This window comes from Sitophilus oryzae, unplaced genomic scaffold (genome assembly GCF_002938485.1).
Source record: "Sitophilus oryzae breed Bouriz unplaced genomic scaffold, Soryzae_2.0 scaffold_465_pilon_pilon, whole genome shotgun sequence".
Taxonomy (NCBI): Eukaryota; Metazoa; Arthropoda; class Insecta; order Coleoptera; family Curculionidae; genus Sitophilus; species Sitophilus oryzae.
Window position 1 is genome coordinate 5472268 of NW_022147046.1, and position 19521 is coordinate 5491788.

The following is a 19521-nucleotide window of genomic DNA, read 5'->3' on the forward strand; positions in this document are numbered from 1 at the left end:
CATGATCCAAAAAATAAAATGCTCAGGAAATATAGTTCTGATCGTAAAATTATATTTTAGGAAAATTTACGCACGAAATTATTGCACAGGGTGTTTTAAAGTTAAGGTAAAAAAACAAGCCCTCGATTAACACTGTATAATATGCTAAATACTAAAGTTTATAAAAAACTGAGTTTACGAATTAAAGTTAATATAATTGGTTAGGTTGCTAAAAAACATCGTGAAAATAGGATTAAAAATAACAAAAATATAACACTTTAATTTGACTAAAAATTTCTTCGTTGCATTTTTTTGCATCTGAGTATATTATTTAAAAAATCTTAGCTATTAGTGAATGTCTTGTGGGGCTTACTAAATATGCCTGTGTTTCGCCAATTCAATTATAAAACGGATATTGAAGATACCATTTAGGAGCCGACATAACTATTTCGTTATCACATGGTATTTCAGCAATGGTTATTTTCAAAGAAAAACAAAATATAATAAAAGTTAATATTTTAGTTTACACTATACCCTGTATATTAAAAAACATTCAGTTATTTCAAATATTTGTTTTGCTTCCTTTTCGAGTACCCATTATTTGTAGTCTAGCGCTCATAAAAATTAAAATCCTGCTATTATTCAAATGATAATTAAAATAATGCGATCCAAATGAGGACAAATCGCATAATAATAATTTTAATAGCTTTATTTCGGTAGTAGTTCTTTTAATTAGAATAAATTCTTATCTTATCTTAGTTTCACGCGGTATAATAAGGTTTTTTATATTTCCTATGAGATTTTATATTATCTTGTTCTTGTTATAACTCTGAAACAGGTGTGTTTGAATGTGAGCATGTTAATAAAGGTAAATAATAACATTTGTTACTAAATAAAGAAACACTCATTAATCCCCCATAAACCAGAAGATTGGGCCTGCGGTCTGTCAAGGACCAAAACTATTGTATTTTGGTCTGCAGACTTAGCCTATCGATTAAATCTTTGCCCTCTTGATTTTTTAAGCAATTTGTAGATACATTATTTGGCTTTTTAGTGTCTTTTTTTAAATTAAAAATGAAGTTTCCTTCTGCCAATTATACGAGGGAAAATTAAATATTGATATTTTGGTGAAAGTTTGAAACACTCTGTGGAATATGTTAGCAATGCAAGGAATTTAAAAATAATTTTATCATCTAGGTATATCTTTTCTCGATAGTTTGTTTTGATTGTTTAATTCATCTCAATATCTTTATTTTTATTGGAGAATGTTCTCTTTTAAATAAGACAGTAACGATATACAGTAGTTTAAGCGTTGTTTTTGGGTCCTCATCAACACACTTATAAATATTGTTTAATGTTTTTTGTAATTTGATTGTCATTGAAAAGTCATATTATTATTGCTTATTGACGTTTACTCTAGTAGAGATAGTTTTAAGTACAGAAGTATCGACTGTTGCTGCTTTAACCGATCATGGTAGATGTCAACTTTTGGACTTAAAACCATATCTGCTAGAGTAACTTCACAACATATATATAGATAGGGCAGATCTAAAAAACTATCGTCCTATAACGCTCCTTAACGTAATTTATAAGCTCTTCACGAAAATATTAACCTATAGACTAACAACAAAACTTGACGGATACCAAGCAAAAGAACAAGCAGGCTTCAGAAAAGGATACAGTACAGTTGACCACTTATTAACTATGAAAATACTAATAGAACGAGCCAATGAATACAACATCCCTCTATATATTGCATTTGTAGATGTTTGCTAGTTTAAGGCTTTTGATAGTATTGAGCACTGCGCAGTAAAAACTTCCTTAATAAATAGCAGGATAGACTACAGGTACGCAGACTTAATAGCAAACATATATAGCGAAGCAACAACAACAATTACAATCCACGAAGGAACAAAGCCAATTCGTATAGGAAGAGGTGTCAGACAGGGTGATACAATATCCCCTAAACTCTTTAACCAGGCATTAGAAGACGTTTTCAAATATTTAGACTGGGAAGAAAAAGGTATCAAAATATGTGGACAATACTTGAATCACCTAAGATATGCGGATGATATCGCCTTAATAACAGAAAAGAAAGAAGAACTGGATACAGCAGCTAGAAGAATAAGCCTAAATATGAACTACACTAAAACTAAAATCACAACAAACACAGATGAAAACATAACAACCAAAATAAACCAAGAAAAAATAGAACAAGTTGAAGAGTATATATATATATATATATATATATATATATATATATATATATATATATATATATATATATATATATATATATATATATATATATATATATATATATATATATATATATATATATATATATATATATATATATATATATATATATATATATATATATATCTGGGACAAATGATTAAACTGAAAAAAGAAAACCAAACAGCTGAAATAAAGAGACGAGTGAGACTGGCCTGGGCAGCATTTGGAAAATTAAGTTATATATTAAAAAACAAAAGATATCCACAGTACCTCAAAACCAAAGTATATAATCAATGTGTACTTCCTGTACTTATTTACGGATCCCAGACCTGGACACTGACAAAATCAAATATGGATAATGTAACCAAATCTCAAAGATCTATGGAAAGACAAATGCTACATATAAGGCTGGCAGATAGAAAAAGGAATGAGTGGATCAGAGGAAAATCTAAAGTAAGGGATGTTAGAAGTGAAGTAGCAAAATTGAAATGGAAGTTTGCCGGTCACAATGTCAGACAGGAGGATGATCGATGGAACAAATGCATCGTAAACTGGAGGCCCTGGGAGAATAGAAGAAGTAGAGGAAGATCCCAGATGAGATGGGCGGACGATCTGAGGAAACATGCAGGCACAAGCAAGATCGATGAGCATGGCGACAGAGAGGGAAGAGTGGAAGAGATTGGGGGAGGCCTATGTCCAACGATGGACCGAAGAGGCTGAAGAGATAGATAGATAGAACTTTACAATAAACAATAATAATATGACTTTTCAGACAGTGACATTACATAAATTACAAACACTATTTTATAGGTCTGTTGTCTGTTGACTAGGACCAAAAGCAAAGACATGCTTTTAATCTAAAAAATACGAAAAAATGTTACTGTCGTCTTCAAAAATCTATCTAAAATAGATACACCTAGATGATAAAATAATGTTTACATTCTTTGCTTCGTTAACTTACTCCACAGGATGTTCCAGATTTTCACCAAAATATCAACATTTTTTTCCCTCGTATAAATGACAGCTAAAGATATAAAGACATGCTATATCAAACAGCTCGAATAAAGACATGCTAAAAAGTCAAGTAATTTAGCTACAAATTGCTTAAGAAATCATCAAAATCGGTCCACTAGAACACAATATCTAAAACTTTAAAATACATGAAAATTTTAAGGTGCTCGTTTTTCGTGCCTGTGAGTAGATAAATAATGTTTATCGGAATAAAAACTGCCGCGTAGAAAGAGAGATATTCGCCGATTCTTGAAATACACAGTCTATGACGATCATACCCACCCGAAAGTGTATCCCCGCAAAACGCACCTGACCCACATTTTGTAGATCGTTGTGTTGCGATCCGATCGCCACTACTTCGTCCAGTATAGCCTCTTCTAGAGACGTTTGCTGGTCGGTTTTTTTAATGGGGCTTACTGCCAGTTGTCCTTAAGAAGGTTGTAATTTACTTTTATATTCAGTAAAAATAATTTTAAATTGGGGTAGTTTAAAATTCGAGAAATATTTTTTTGGAAATAATTTGTGTGTCTGAAAACGTTCTATCCTTTTCAATCTTCCTATACTTAATTTGTGTTATTTTTAAGTATTATGTCTATTTTTGGTAAATGACGTCTAGAGGTTGACCTCGCCAGAATTATTGTCGATTGACAATCCCCAGCCCTCTTTGACGCCATTTTTTTCGATCATACCGTACTTCACAGAAATAGAAAACTTTTAAAAATCAAAATATTTATTGTTGTCAAACGTGTTTAATAATAATTTTTATTAGAATCTTTTTCTAGTTATTTACGATTTCAATTTTAAATTTACATATGTATTTGAAATAATTAAAATTATAAATAGTATAAAATCCAATGCAAAAGGTTCTGATGATTTAACTTTACAAATGGTAAAAATGTGTCTACTAAGCATTGATAAATATATATGTGATATTATTAATAGTTGCTTAGAAATTGGATTTTTCCACAAATATGGAAAGAGGCATTAGTCGTTCCTCTTCCAAAAACTGCAAACCCATCAAGATATGACGATTTGCGACCAACTAGTTCATTGCCAACCTTGTCGAAGATCTTGGAAAAGATTTGTGTATAGACAAATAATAAATTATTTAAATAACGCGAACTTGCTACCCAAACCCAAGGAACTATTGGGGTTTAGAAAAGGTCAAAGTACAGAAACTTTATTATAGGAATTATCTGATAATGTTTTTGGAGCATGTGATAGCATTTTAGCATCTGTTCTTCTGTTATTGGACTTCAGCAAGGCTTTTGACACCGCGAATCATGCGTTGTTGTTTGAAAAATGTAAATATATTAGCTTGACAATATTTCGGCAATTTTTTTAAAATTCTACTTGGCAGATCAAAACCAACTCTCTGGTTTATAAACCATAAATAGATAATGAATTCTCAAAATATAAACCAACTCTAAATAATGAATTCTCTGAAAATCTCTGTATATCCTCTGGTGTTCCTCATGGCTCAGTATTGGGCCCATTATTGTTTTTGATTTACACTTTTGATGTGCCAAATATAATAAAGACATCTCATATAAAATGTTTTGCCGATGACACACAAATATACTGTCATTTTAAGTGTAAAAATTATGAACAAACAGTCACAGATATTAATGCAGATTAGGAGAGTGTCCTCGATTTTGCTAGAAATCACAATTTGCGTTTAAATCCAACCAAGTCAAAAACAATAATATTTGGATCCAAAAAATATCGAATTTATTTAAAATCAAAAATAAACCTTTATATGTATAAATGATCAGCCCATAGAAAATGTAGAATCTATTAAAAATGTAGGATTGTGTATAGACAACAATTAGTTAGTTAGCTCGATAATGTTATTTGAGTTTGAACGTTCTGTTATTCCCAGAAGCATATATTGGCATATAACATGAAAAAAACGTTATGTCAGAGTCTCGTACTCTCAAAGTTGCAATATTGCAGTATGGTATACAGGGTTGTTCACCACATACGACACGGAGTATTGTAGCTAAACGATGAGATTTTTACAAATTGTAAGTTTGGGGTTCGTTGAAGGACTATTGGAGCTACAATTTAAAAATATTTTTACAAGATACAGAGTGTCCCAAATAAATAAAAAATATCAAAGTTGTATTTTTTTAAATGGAACACCCTGTATATTATTACATTTTTAGTTTCTACGATTAAAATAAAGGTAAATTTGATTAAGGTTTATTATACTTAAACCTTACCGTTTTTGAAATATTTTCAATTTTGTGAAATTGCAGTAAAAATTTTAAAGCTTCATTTCTCCAAGGGTATCAATGTTTTTAATACTAAATATTTAATGAAGTTTATTTATTGATCAGTTATTGTGTTGCAATAATAAAAATAATACTACCTTATACAGAGTGTCTAAAAATTTATTTAAAATAATTATTAGCTTCAAACGGCAATAACTTCTTTAATTTAAATGGAATGCCCTGTATATTTTAGGAGAATCAGATGCCCAATTAAATTGTCTATCAAATTGTATTATACCATTTTTTACCTATCCCTTCAAGTTATCGTAGAAAATGCATTTTCTTTTAATTTAGACCTCATTTATCAATATATCCATGGAATATTGACATTTTAGATTGTTTTTAAAGCAACAAATGTACAAAATGTACAGACTAGTAATATTATCGTTTTTAGCAAAACGATAAGATTACTAGCCCATTTGTATGCAAAAAGAAAACTATTTAAATCTTTATAAAAGAGTATACCATTAATTAAATATAACACCATTATTTCCGCCCATATACTAATTAATTACATATTGTTCAATTCGTGAGGTTTGGAACTTTCGTCACAGTTTGTCATTCTCTCTCTTATCCATGTTTATTACATGAAATGGAAATTTTGTGTCAAAAACGTAAGTCCATTATATTGATTACATCGTACGATTATTTTATTCTTTTTATATACTGATCACATGCTGATCACTATTATTACGGATAAAATATTTACGTCCTTGTCCGATAAGCACGAATAGAAAAGGACAAACATCGTGTTTGTATTACCCGCCGAAATTGAACAATACGGAACGCCGACTGTCAAAGTTGTCGTTAAATTTTAACGGCTCCGATAGTTTCCTGTAAATTTTTCAAAGAGGATTTTTATCACTTTTTGATATTTTTGTGGGAGATTTTCTGTGTTTACTGAGTTATTTGTGATTTAATTTGTGTTTAAAATGCCGTCCCGTTTTAGTGAAAACGAACAACGGCTCATATTAAAAGTTATCCAGTATTTCAAACTCGAAAAAAATGCTGGAAAACCCCTTTTGCCTGTGTCGGCTGTTTACGATGTAATTGGACAACTATCAAGTTAATATTTTTTAACTAAATCGAAAATATTCACGTGTTTTATAGAGAGCATCGGAGGCTTTAGGAATTTCACGTACGACTGTGCAAAGAATCAGTTCTAGAGGAATCGTGAAAGATGAAGAACAAAAAGCAGCAACAAGTCACAGAATTGCTTTTGGAATTCCTGCTTATAAGATACATGAACATACAATTAGAACACGTATTTATTCAATGTATGCTGCAGGTAGGCTACAATAAATTTATTATTGTTTAATATTATATGTATTTAATTTTTCACTGTATGGGATTATATAGGGGAACATATTACATTACAAACTTTGCAAGCAAACCTTCAAAACATTGATGATGTTCAGTTGTCTCTGACTATGTTGGGGAAAGGACTTAAATATTTGCAGTTTAGATGGCAAAGTTGCAAGCATTCTAACAGGAAGTATTTAATGGAGCAGCCATATATTGCACAGAAGAGACTGCAATTTTTACGACAATATAAAGAAAATCAAATCTCTGATTGTTCTTTCAGACCAGTATTTCTTGATGAAACCTGGATTTACAGTAAGGGTGGATTTAGAAAGAGCTGGCAAGATGGCAGTCTACAAACAGTTCGTAAAACATCTGGAGAAGGAGTAAGGTACATGTTTTTTACATATTCATTGGTTCACTTATAGGTCAGTTAGAAGGGAACAAATAGAGATACAAACAATAATATATGATAACTGTTAAGTTGTTTCTAGTAAGTAACATATGAGCCATGCACTGCACAACTCAGTTAACTCCACTTTTAAAAATTTTTAAATTTAAGTGTAAAACCAATTGTAATATTCAAACAGTTTTCCAAAAAATAGACAAATAGACAAATAATAACCTCTGATGTTTGGAAAATGTTAAGTTATTAATATACCAACTGGATTTACACTTAAATTTAAAAATTTTCAAAATGTATTGTTCATCACTTAGACAAGGAAAGGGGGGGACGGGCATTACCAGTAGAAATTTTGTGATGGAAAATCGCTAGGCTCCATGCCAAGGCCGTTTGTGAAAAGTGATTCCTAGTTCTTTCTCTCATTACAGATCTTAGAATTGTAAGCACAACAAAACACCATACTTAAATAATAATTATTTCAAGTCTTTAAAAAGCTTTTTACAGCACAAAATACAAAAAAACACACAATTTTTAGGAGCCAATCACAAAATTTGATATTGGCCGTAGATGTCGATTACGCGTCCCCTCTCTTTGCTTGTCTAAGGTGCATGAGCAGTAAACAGCTGATATAACGATAATGTTTCTAACCTAAAGAGTGAATGCAAAGAAAAACATAAAACGTTACATCTGCATAGCAACAAGTGTGCACCAATAAATGCATGGGATTATATCGATTACATTGTAGTTTAACTGTAAAGAAATGTACCTTGTACTTCATTTTTGGGTATGTATGATAGTGATTTTTTAAGGTATATTGTATTGCATGCTGGGTCAGAAGATGGATTTGTGGAGAATGCTAGCTTAGTTTTCAAATCAGGCACTAAATCGGGTGACTACCATGATTCAATAACTCGGCAAATTTTGAAAAGTGGTTTGAAGAACAATTAATTCCAAATTTAGGTGATAATTCACAATAAGCTCTTAGGAATTATATTATGATTTTTTTTAAAATTATATTATGTTTAATGGGAAAATCTAATATTGTCTAATCTAAAATTTAGATGAACCATCTCTGATTATAATGGATAATGCTCCATACCACAGTACCCTTTTCGAGAGAACTCCAAATCAGAGTTGGAGTAAGGAATCCCTGATTAATTTCTTGCAAGAAAAGGGAATCCAATCACCACCTCTGGCAATGAAAGATCAGGTTTGGAATATTGTCAAGCAGAATGTTGCACCTAAGAAATACAAGTAAGTCAACAAACAGTCTTATTACTTTGACATGAATGCAATTGTATATGCGATATGTTGATTTAACATTATAACTTTATTCCATTGCATTTATTTGGCAGACTGGACGAATTAGCCAATGAGAAAGGACATCGTGTGTTGAGACTTCCTCCATATCATTGTCAGTACAATCCCATCGAAATGGTATGGTCAGAATGCAAGCGCTACTATGATGCCAAGATTAGTGCCATTCATCCTGTTACAAGTGATGCAGTATTAGGTCTTTGGAAAGAAGCACTTGAGAAGGTAGATTACATGTGGTTTAGATTATTTTATATTAAAAGTTTTATTTTAGGTTACACCAGAGAAATGGAAGAATTATATCAGACATACCAATAGCATAATCGATAAAGCCTGGGCCCAAGAACAACTGATTGATGCCTCCGATATTCTACCTGTAATTATCGACACGAATGATTCCGATTCAGATGAGGACAATTATTTAACTGAGGGAGAAGAAAGTGTGTAGTGTTTAGTGTCTAGTATTATTTTTCATACATATTGTTTTATGTTGTACAGTGTGAGTCAGTGACAGAGTAAAGAGTAAATTTAATTAGTAAATTAATTTTAAATATAGAGGGGACTCCAAAAAGTGAGGCAGATATATATTATAAATAATGTTATATACCTAGAACTAATAGTTTTCTTAATATTTATTTAAAAAAATGTGTTATGCCAGCACCGACATGGTAGTGGCATTGTGTAAAAACTTTTCTATGCTAATCACTGGTATGAAAGTATTTACATATTGCCACTACCATGCCAGTGCTGGCATACCAGTTAAATTGGCGATAGCTACAGTATATAATAAATCAACAATCAATCTTTATATACAAAGGTTATAGAATTTTGGGCAGAATCTAAATATAAAATAAAAAATTATTGTATTGGGTGTTACATTAAAAAAATATTATATCTGCCACACTTTTTGGAGTCCCCTCTTATTTAAAATTAATTTTAAATTGTGTACCTGATAGTACAGGATCAGGTTGCAGGATTATTAAGCTCATAATGTAATTAAAATATAATTTTTATATATATTTGTGAATAGGGTAATACACTTTCAACGGGATGCCAATCAAAAAGTGGCCACAAATAGGGGTTGCCACAGTTCGAAGTCGTTCCTACTACTTTATCCGGGTCCGGCAACAGTGAGTCAGGCATATGATGCTCCTATAATAAAAAAATTGTATGAATGCAAACTGAAAGTATGTATTAGGAAGTATTTCATGAAAATATTTTAACTTCTACAGGGTGGGTCAAAAAAGTAAGCGAATCGGAATGATGTTTTTAAATGGAACACCACATATATTATTGCATTTTTGGCTTCTTTTCTGATCACTTTACATAATCCTAAGATATTATTAAATATGTTTTATTAGTTTCAGAGCTATTAGGTACTAAATAAATAAATAAAAATACTTCAGCCTTTTATACACAAAATGTTAAAAATACTTTTTAAAAAATACAAGGAATGTCGGTACTACTTTGCTATAAATATCGTAATCTTAAACCATACAGGGTGTTCAAAATCCTATGCTAAACTTTCTAAAATATAAAATAGTTGTTCTTCCTTTTTTTAATGGAACACTCTGTATATTATGTGTTGTTGATGAGGAATTAAAAAATGCACATTTTTTGTATTTAAAGTATTTAAAAATCTTTAGCGGTTCTATTTAAAATAAAGCAAAGAAAAACTGTTTTATATTTTAGAAAGTTTGGCATAGAATTTTTAACACCCTGTATGATTTAAGATTACGATATTTATAGCAAATTAAGTAAAGAATAAATATAGTAAACACCTAATATAGTTTTGATTTCAGGACATTTCTTGTATTTAAAAAAAGAAAGGCTGAAATATTTTTTTTTATTTATTTAGTAATTGTTCTGAAACTAACAAAACATATTTAATAATATCTTAGGATTATGTAAAGTGATCAGAAAGGAAGCCAAAAATGCAATAAAAATAATCCCAATTCACTCAATTTTTGGAGCCACCCCGTAGAAGTTAAACTATTTTCGACAAATACATCCTAATATATACTTTCAGTTTGCACTCATATAACATTCCTAAGTTGCGGCCACTTTTTCATTGGCACCCTGTGAAAAGTGTATTCACCTATTCATAAATATATTTAAAAATTAGGATTTGATTATTTACATGATGAACGTAATAATCCTGCAGCCAATCTTAGACTATGATCATTCTCTAAAATTATTCAATTTAATTTTTTTTGTTAGTCTCGAAACAAATAAGATAATGGACTTTATCGTTGACACACCCTGTATCTTAAGATTTATATATTAATATAATATATATTTACTATAATGTCTAGTGGTATATTTTTGTACTGTATATATTATGTTATGTATTATGGAGTCATATTCTTGTATTGTCTGTTGTATTTTTTTTGTACTTATCAGGTTTTATTGTACATTTGGGAGTTTTTTCAGAAATATATAATTCTATATTCTGTTTTCTCCCATTTCCAAGAGTTTTTTTTGCACATCCCGAATATCTGGCTGACATTATGTTATATTGCCAACACATCTATTTTTTGATCTTAGCTTTTATCTTCACTACACTTTATCTAAATACAGTAAACATAATTTTAATATGTAGTGTTTCAAATTTTAGTAGAATCTAATTTTTAGACATAGAATAAATTTTTAGTAGAATGATTGTAAAGAACAATGATGAACATGATTTTTAATCATTTCTATTATTATTAACTATTAACTTATTAATACTTTTCTTGTGGTTCTAGAAAACTTTTTCAGAATAAATTTGTAGTTCTTTTCATAAAATTAATAATATTTTTTATTTATAAACTAAAATAAATATTTACAGCTTACATTGTAGATATAGTGCAAAAGCCAAATTTAACGTTAACGGTGTAACGCTAACATGAATACAATAGCTCCCTACTAATAGCGATAGCACCTTAAATGTTTACATCTATGGATCAACTCAGGAAATACGTGAAAACCAATATGGCGCCGAAAAAGATGACGAAAGTGCCTAAGTTCCCGAATTGAAATATACTTAATTGTGTTCGTTAATAAATTATTATAAATAAATGTGGATTTGAGTCAGAAATCAATATAATAATAAGTTATAAAATTAAAGTCTCTGTTGTTATAAATAAGCATTTATTAAAAAATGAAATATCATTTTTAAGGTGTTACTTTTTATCACACTGTCTAATGCCCATACAAAATTCAGTTTTTTAGTATTTGGAGCAATTATTATTAATAAACGCAAACAGTCAGTTAATGTAGTTTGAATACTGGAATTATATTAATTGATCCTCTTTAACAAATATTTAAACAGTTTTTTTTTTATTTTTTAATGAAATAAACGAATTATATCGACAATATTAGTGTCTGTACTCTTTAAAAATTTGGTACATCTTTAAAAATAATCTAAAATGTCAATATTCCATGGGTATATTGATAAATAAGTTCTAAATTACAAGAAAATGCATTTTCTACGGAAACTTAAAGAGATAGGTAAAAAATGGTATAATATAATTTGATAGACAAATAAATTGTGCGTGTGTTCCATTTAAATTAAACAAGTTATTGCCGTTTGAAACTAATAATTATTTAAAATAAATTTTTAGACACTCTGTATAAGGTAGCATTATTTTTATTATTGCAACACAATAACTGATCAGTAAATAAATTTCAGTAAATATTTAGTATTAAAAACTTTGATACCCTTGGAGAAATGAAGCCTTAAAATTTTTACTGCAATTTTACAAAATTGAAAATATTTCAAAAACGGTAAGGTTTAAGTACAATAAACCTTAATCAAATTTACCTTTATTTTAATCGTAGAAACTAAAAATGTAATAATATACAGGGCTTAGACTTTCTTAGAGTTCCATTGAAAAAAATACAACTTTGATATTTTTTACTTATTTGGGACACTCCGTATCTTGTAAAATTATTTTTAAATTGTACCTCTAATAGTCTTTCATCGAACCCAAAACTTATGATTTGTAAAAATCTCATCGTTTAGCTACAATACTCCGTGTCGTATGTGGTGAACAACCCTGTATTTTCCATGCCTGAGTTTCATTGATGCTTATAGACTACAGAAGGTTCAAAACAACTGCTGTCGTCTAATACTAAATATATGAGAGTATGATCACATTTTCCTAGCTTTTGGGACACTCAAATCGATAAAACTAAATAAATTATTTAAATTAAGAATATTGAAGATATTCCTTCTGATCTTTCCAGAAAATTAAATTTTAGAAATTCGATGCATGATTTAAATATAAGGCACAAAAAATGCTTACCTGTATCGTTTACGTACAACTCTGTATATATTTTTAGTAACTTAAGAAAAGATATTCAAACTTTGTTTTTTGAGTGTACATCATTTAAGTTTAAATCAAGTCTGAAAAACTATTTATTGCTGGAACAGCAGACCTCAAGCTTAGGATAATTTAATATTTTTTGTTTTGATTGGTTACTATTTTTTTATGTTTGTTTAAACCTTTGAATAAGAAGACTAAGGAAGGAGCATATCAAAAATCTTAAGTACACCGCGATGGGCCTCAAATATGGCCGACTTAAATTCCGGTTTATCAGTGTCGTTCTAATTTTATTTAAAAAATGTAAAACTATGATGTAGGGTAGACGTGGGGTAGACTCAATAATTTGTTGTTTTATTTTACGTTGTGAATAAATGTTGGTAGTTATTAAAATTGTTATAAAAATATATAATTCTAATAAAAATAGATAAGTTATAATAAGTATTTATTAACACAAACATCCGATACGCTACTGAAGCAGGTAAGTCAAATTAACGTATCTAAATTCTTTGACATCTAATCTTTGACAAGTAATAAATAAAAGCTAAAATGCAAGAAAAATATTTAATTTAGTTAATTTAAGTGAATTTCATAAATTATCGGTTTACTACACGTATGTATATTATATAGTCACTTACTAGCGAAAAGTTGTTCCATTATTTCACTCAATTTTTGCCGAGATCTACCGCACGCTACACAACCAACTATTTTAGAGTCTTTTTCGATAAATCGCGATAGTGTCACTGTTAATTTAAGTTCTGCCACAATTTCCATCTAGATTTACTACCTTTATACAACTATCAGTAGTAGAATAAATAATAAATAACATAAAATAAGCTCCGTAAAGACTGACAAATCCACAAAATTTCAAATGAAATTCAAATATGTCAAATGAATCGTCAAACAGAACTGTCAAGGATCCCCACCCTAGAGAGCTTTTATGGTGGCTTTTCCGCCCACCATGCATGAATACATGGATAGCATTATGCTCCTTCCTTAGTCTTCTTATTCAAAGGTTTAAACGCATTGGTCCATACAATCGAGCCACATTTATTCCTCATTTTATTTTTATTCTCATCTGGACATTAATTTCGATTTTACATTTCTTTTCTTATTATGCATCTTTTCAATGTATTAAGTATGAAGTTTATCTATGTAATTAGTAAATCACTGCAATTGATTAATTATTAATCAAGACCATTTATTTTTATTATTATTATTTCCAGAACTCTGTTTTTGTCGTAACTGGTGGAGCATCGAACGATTTCGGAAGAGCTACAGTAAAAGTTTTATTGGAAGAAGGAGCCAACGTGGTTATATGTGACTTACCCACGAAATTCCTACATATTTATGGCGACGATAAGGCCATTTTCTTACCTGTTAACGTAAATAGTTTTATCTTTATTTTTTTTTCAATATTTCATGTCTCATTTACAGATAACTTCGGAGAAAGATGTTCAGACTTTACTAACTGTGGTTCAGGAGAAATATAAACGTTTAGATGGAATAGTGAATTGTGTAGATTTTTATGAAAAACTTGGTGTATATGATCTTAAATTGAAAGAGCCACATAGTTTGGAAAAGTTTACAGAGATTATAAATGTAAATATTAAATATTTTTGCTAATATAAAAACTGCTAATCAATAATCAATATAAGTAACTGGACGTGGCATGAGATAACACATTAAAATATAATTTAAAAAAAATATATCAGTAGATTTATGCAAGGTTTTAAGGGATATAAATGTTAGAGCTAAAGTGAATGCTACGCTAATTTTAATACGAATAACCTATAGTAAAAACTAAGTAAAACCATTGTTATTTTAATGGAATTCGCACATTCTTGCAATATAGTGAATAACCAACAGCTAGTTTACTAAGTATGTAACTGGTTAATACGCTTATTTACAAAATGTAATTAAAATGGTGTGTAGGTTACTTCAACTTACAACCTGGTAGTTTATATAAACCATATTTAGGTTCTTGTTAATGTTGCCTTTGGGTAGGTAGGTTATGGCCAGAGATGTGAGTTATTTCAGACACAAGTATTTGAAATAGAGGTATGCACTGTTCGGTTTTTATATGATTCAAAATAAAAAATATATAAATTGTAAAATTAGTAATTTTTTAATGGACATAATGCATTCTTTCAAAATCATCGAACAACTAAATCATTTCCATAGATCCAGTGATAGATCCGTGCCTTTGAATTTTGAGACCAAAAACTGAAAAATAATTTGTCAAAAAAATCATATTACAGCTATATGTTTTATTTTGCATAAAAATGTTAACTAATAAGTTAAAATAATTATATTTCTTTCTTAACTAAGTGGATTTATCGCAAAATTTACCTAAAGCTAAGTACAACACAAATCATAAATACGTGGACTATTGTAACGACAAATACATCGTAAAAGACTATTTTGGTAGCATTCTGAACGAGGATTCAAGTTAAACTTTTTAGAAAATAATTTAAAGAAAAAATGAACCTGCTCAGATGCTTGTTCCGAGTAAAATTCTAGAGCTCTATGATTTGCTTTTATAAACTCTGGCACAAGATGCAGAATTGCATGAATCTTTGGAGTTATCTTAATACCTAAGTTGAGTATTTCCAATCTAAATTGTTCGATGTCATGTTCAAAATGTTTGTTTAGTGCTTGAATAAAACAAATCGAAACTACTTGATTGAATGCAGAAAACACTGCAATATATTTATTTCTTAAAAAAAGATGTTTAGGTTTTTGCTAGTCAAAACTTTGAATAGGATTCTTTACCGGGCGATATCGTCTTCAAAATATCCACTATCTTTAAAAGTTGTCTGGCGTTATTTCTGTTACATTTTCCATAATGATCTAGTTTCAATCCCGCTTTTTTTATCCATTTTGTTGCAACATTGGTATTCTCCAATTCAAGACAATCAAATAGTTTTTGAACCATACCTAACAAAAGGTGAAGCTCAGGAGGGGGAATATACTTTAAGACAGGTGTTTCTTCGTCGCCAATGATTAAAGGTATGTTTATACAGTTTTCTAAAAAATAATTGCCCTTTTTTTATTTGGTTCATTGAACAACAGTTTAAAAAATACAAAAAAATATATCAAACAAAAACGCTTACTAAAATCTTTGGCATTTGTTTTATTTCCTCCAGATTGTTCCCATAAATTTGTATTTTCTGTAATACTTTTTATAGTTCTGCATGCTCCTTTAATTTCTATTTCCTTTACATTTACATCATACCATGGGCAAGTGTGAGGGGATGAATTTGACTGAAGACCAAGGAGAATCATAATAAGCTTAAAGTCGGAGGCAAAAGTATAGGAACAAATTCCACATATGGACTGCAGATCTAACGTCTCAAAGAGGCTTTTAATATTAGCATAAGATTCAGACAACTTTGGTCCTAAGCCAATTATGAATAGTTTATTAATTCCAGCACTTTTATATTTCTTGAAATATTCGGGATCATTTTCAGGGAGCACATTCAGACAAACTTTAAGTGATCCACCACCACTATCAATGCCAATTTTTACATGAAAATCTTCATACTCTAATTTCCAAAATATATGATAGAAGACCAGATAAAACTGAGCAGTATACAAAAATTAATATTAAATGAATTAACATTTTTCCTTTAAATTATTTTCTAAAAAGTTTAACTTGAATTCTCGTTCAGAATGCTACCAAAATAGTCTTTTACGATGTATTTGTTGTTATAATAGTCCACGTATTTAAGATTTGTGTTGTACTTAGCTTTAGTTAAATTTAGCGATAAAACCACTTAGTTAGGGAAGAATTATAATTATTCTAACTTATTAGTTAACATTTTTATGCAAAATAAAACATATAGCTGTAATATGATATTTTTGACAAATTATTGTTTCAGTTTTTGGTCTCAAAATTCAAAGTCACGGTACGTCACTGGATCTATGGAAATGATTTAGTTGTTCGATGATTTTGAAAGAACGCATTATGGCCATTAAAAAATTACTAATTTTACAATTTATATATTTTTTATTTTGAATCATATAAAAACCGAACAGTGTATGAGATACAAAATGCGTATTTTCATTTTATATTTTAAATATGTACTTTTATATGTATTTTAAATATGTACTTATTTAGATACATTTTTTTAGTATCTTAGAATTTTATAAATAATTAGTTTGCTAAAATAATTGCTAATCGTCACAGTAAGTCTGTATACAAGTAGATATTATCTACTAAATAGGAGAAAATCAGATAGTACCTACATAATTACCCTAAATTGACAAAAATCTTTGCTTGTTATTGTAGTCTCTTGCGAAGTGTTCTATGACTAACTTTTATAAGTACAATACTCACAGTTAATAGAGGAATATCCAGAAAAACTCATCATCAATTTTTTTTCATATTTTAGGAAAACATTCTAGGTATCTTTAATCTGCTTCGTCTCACTCTACCTCTATTAGTAGAAAATAAGCCTAAGGTCAGAAGTGGTAGAGGTATTATTATAAACATGACGAACAATTCTTCTTTCGATGGTGACAAAGAAACATGTGCTTATTCTGCAAGTAAAGCCGCCATTCAAGGTTTAACAGAAGCTCTCTCTGAAGAACTTGAGGGACATAGAATTAGATGCGTTTGTATCAGCACTAGTAAGTATAAATTTATATAGACATATTACGGCTAAAAGAGATTGTTGGTAAAGTGGGATTGTATGGAAGGAGGACGTCCCAGTATATTATTAAATAATTACGTTTTTTAGTTTAGAACTATCAAACTTAAGGTTATGTTAGTTGCGTTTGCAAAAGCAACAAAATGGTAGTCTATGTTATACACGTATTTTAATAACTAAGCATACTTTTTGCGATATATTTACAATTACAATTATTTATTACAAAAGATGGCATTATTTTAGGTCTGGCCAGTCACAATAAGCTGTCAAAGGAACCTAATGATTACTTTCACTGGAATCAAAAAGAATCAATTGTCATGGATGAACCCAGAAAGTTTGGTCAGCTAGTCAAGGCTGATATTGAATCTACAGTAATTAGAGCCACAAATATTACAATAGATAATCTGAAAAATAGTTAAAAGTACTGCAAGATATTAATTTCTTATAATTTTAGCTCTTATTCTTTTATGTTCTAAAATTATATATTTTGTTTACAGAAAATGGATATCTACCTGAATTAAAACATTTAAAATAACCTAGAATACTCACTAAATAGTAAAACTAAGCAGCAGATATACCTATAAATAAAAAATCAAATAGTACTTTCAGTTTTTAGATTTTTCATGATACGCCATTGCCTTCCTATTAAGATTGGAAATTAAAACCAAACCCTTTCTAAGTGAGTCACACCTGTACAGAACCGTTCATGTATGTAGGTGATATAGTTGTCAGAAGGTGTGAGAACAAGACTCTTCAGACAATGAAATTAAAAGTTATTCATGTATACCAGGTGTGTCAATAATGTTTGCTGTTCGTTAACAAAATTAGCACTTCTCGTCATACAAACAATCACACGATATTGTTCAAGTTAAGGATGTTTTTATCCTAAAGCAATAATAGAGGCCCTAGCGAAACAATGTATTGACAGGCCTTATATAGAAACTCTCGCCAATATTCCCAAAGCTGTTTGAAGCAACACTAGAAGAAATCTTCCGTCAACTCAACTGGATCAACAAAGGATAATAGATGGAGAATATCTAAGTATAAGATTGGTACATCTAAGATTCGCTGATGACATAGTCCTAATTGCCAATAGTCCTGAAGAACTACAAGCACAAATTAACGAAGTAAATACAGCCAGCAATAAAGTAGGTCTCAAAATGAATTTAGCAAAAACTAAAGTAATTTACAACAAACTGGTAGACAGAAAAGACATTATAGTAAATAATACAACACTGGAAATAGTAGAAGAATATAACTAATACACAGCTCGGGATCTCTACTACCAGCAACAGAAGAATTAAGTTAGCCTAGAACACTCCTCTACAACAGAAGAATTAAGTTAGCCTAGAATTCCACTTTATCTAATGAAGAGAACATTCGACCAATGGGTACTACTAGTCATGACCTATGCATGCTTGGACACTTAAAACGGACATTCTACAGGTCGCACAAAGCTCAATGGAACGAAATATGCTGGGAATAACCAAGAGAGACCGTAAAAGAATAGAGTGGATACGAGAAAAGACCCAAGTAATAGATGTCATTCACAGAATCAAGTGAAAATGGACAGAGGACACCTGGCAAAAAGGACAGACTAGAGATGGACCACAAAAATTACAGCATGGTACCAACGAGGAATCAAGAGACTTAGAGACTGTTATCTGAGTTTACAATTCTTCTCCATTGAGTTCTATTGTGAACTGCTACTTCCCACTCATTCTGCACGTTAATCCCCTTTAAGGTTTCGTGGAAAATGTCCTTGTACCTTTTGAGTTGTCCACCTGGCCTCGTCTTACCGTCTACAAGCTCACCGTAAAGCAGTGATTTTGGTATGCGGTTTTATTACATTCTGCATACGTGACCAGCCCATCTTAGTCAGGATTTTGAAACCATGACTTCAATACTCTCGCAGTTAACTTTTTCAAGAACCGATACGTCTGAGACATGATGGAACCATTTGATTCCTAAGAGTTGTCTAAGGTGTCTCTGTTGCAACTTGTTTAATGCGTTCATGTGTCGGCAGTAGGGCA

General features: G+C 30.1%; 2 protein-coding genes across 5 annotated transcripts; both read left to right on the forward strand.

Annotated features, from left to right (window-relative positions):
• Positions 1-767: 767 nt before the first annotated feature.
• On the forward strand, positions 768-18061 carry LOC115885943 (3-hydroxyacyl-CoA dehydrogenase type-2-like). Its single transcript, XM_030904978.1, has 5 exons — positions 768-847; positions 14060-14218; positions 14271-14435; positions 17231-17468; positions 17732-18061. The coding sequence occupies exons 1-5, from the start codon at positions 836-838 to the stop codon at positions 17905-17907; spliced, it is 750 nt and encodes a 249-aa protein (XP_030760838.1). The 5' UTR covers positions 768-835; the 3' UTR covers positions 17908-18061.
• LOC115885944 lies at positions 6075-9867 on the forward strand. Of its 4 annotated transcripts, none has more exons than XM_030904981.1 (5): positions 6082-6795; positions 6867-7996; positions 8274-8466; positions 8568-8751; positions 8801-9867. In XM_030904981.1, exons 3-5 carry the CDS (start codon positions 8294-8296, stop codon positions 8972-8974), a joined length of 531 nt encoding a protein of 176 aa, XP_030760841.1. In that variant the 5' UTR covers positions 6082-6795; positions 6867-7996; positions 8274-8293; the 3' UTR covers positions 8975-9867. The 4 variants fall into 4 exon arrangements, with proteins under 4 accessions (XP_030760840.1, XP_030760839.1, XP_030760841.1 ...); XM_030904982.1 differs by having other exon boundaries at positions 6867-7200; XM_030904980.1 differs by lacking the exons at positions 8568-8751; positions 8801-9867 and having other exon boundaries at positions 6075-6553; positions 6618-6795; positions 6867-7200; positions 8274-8400.
• Positions 18062-19521: the final 1460 nt, after the last annotated feature.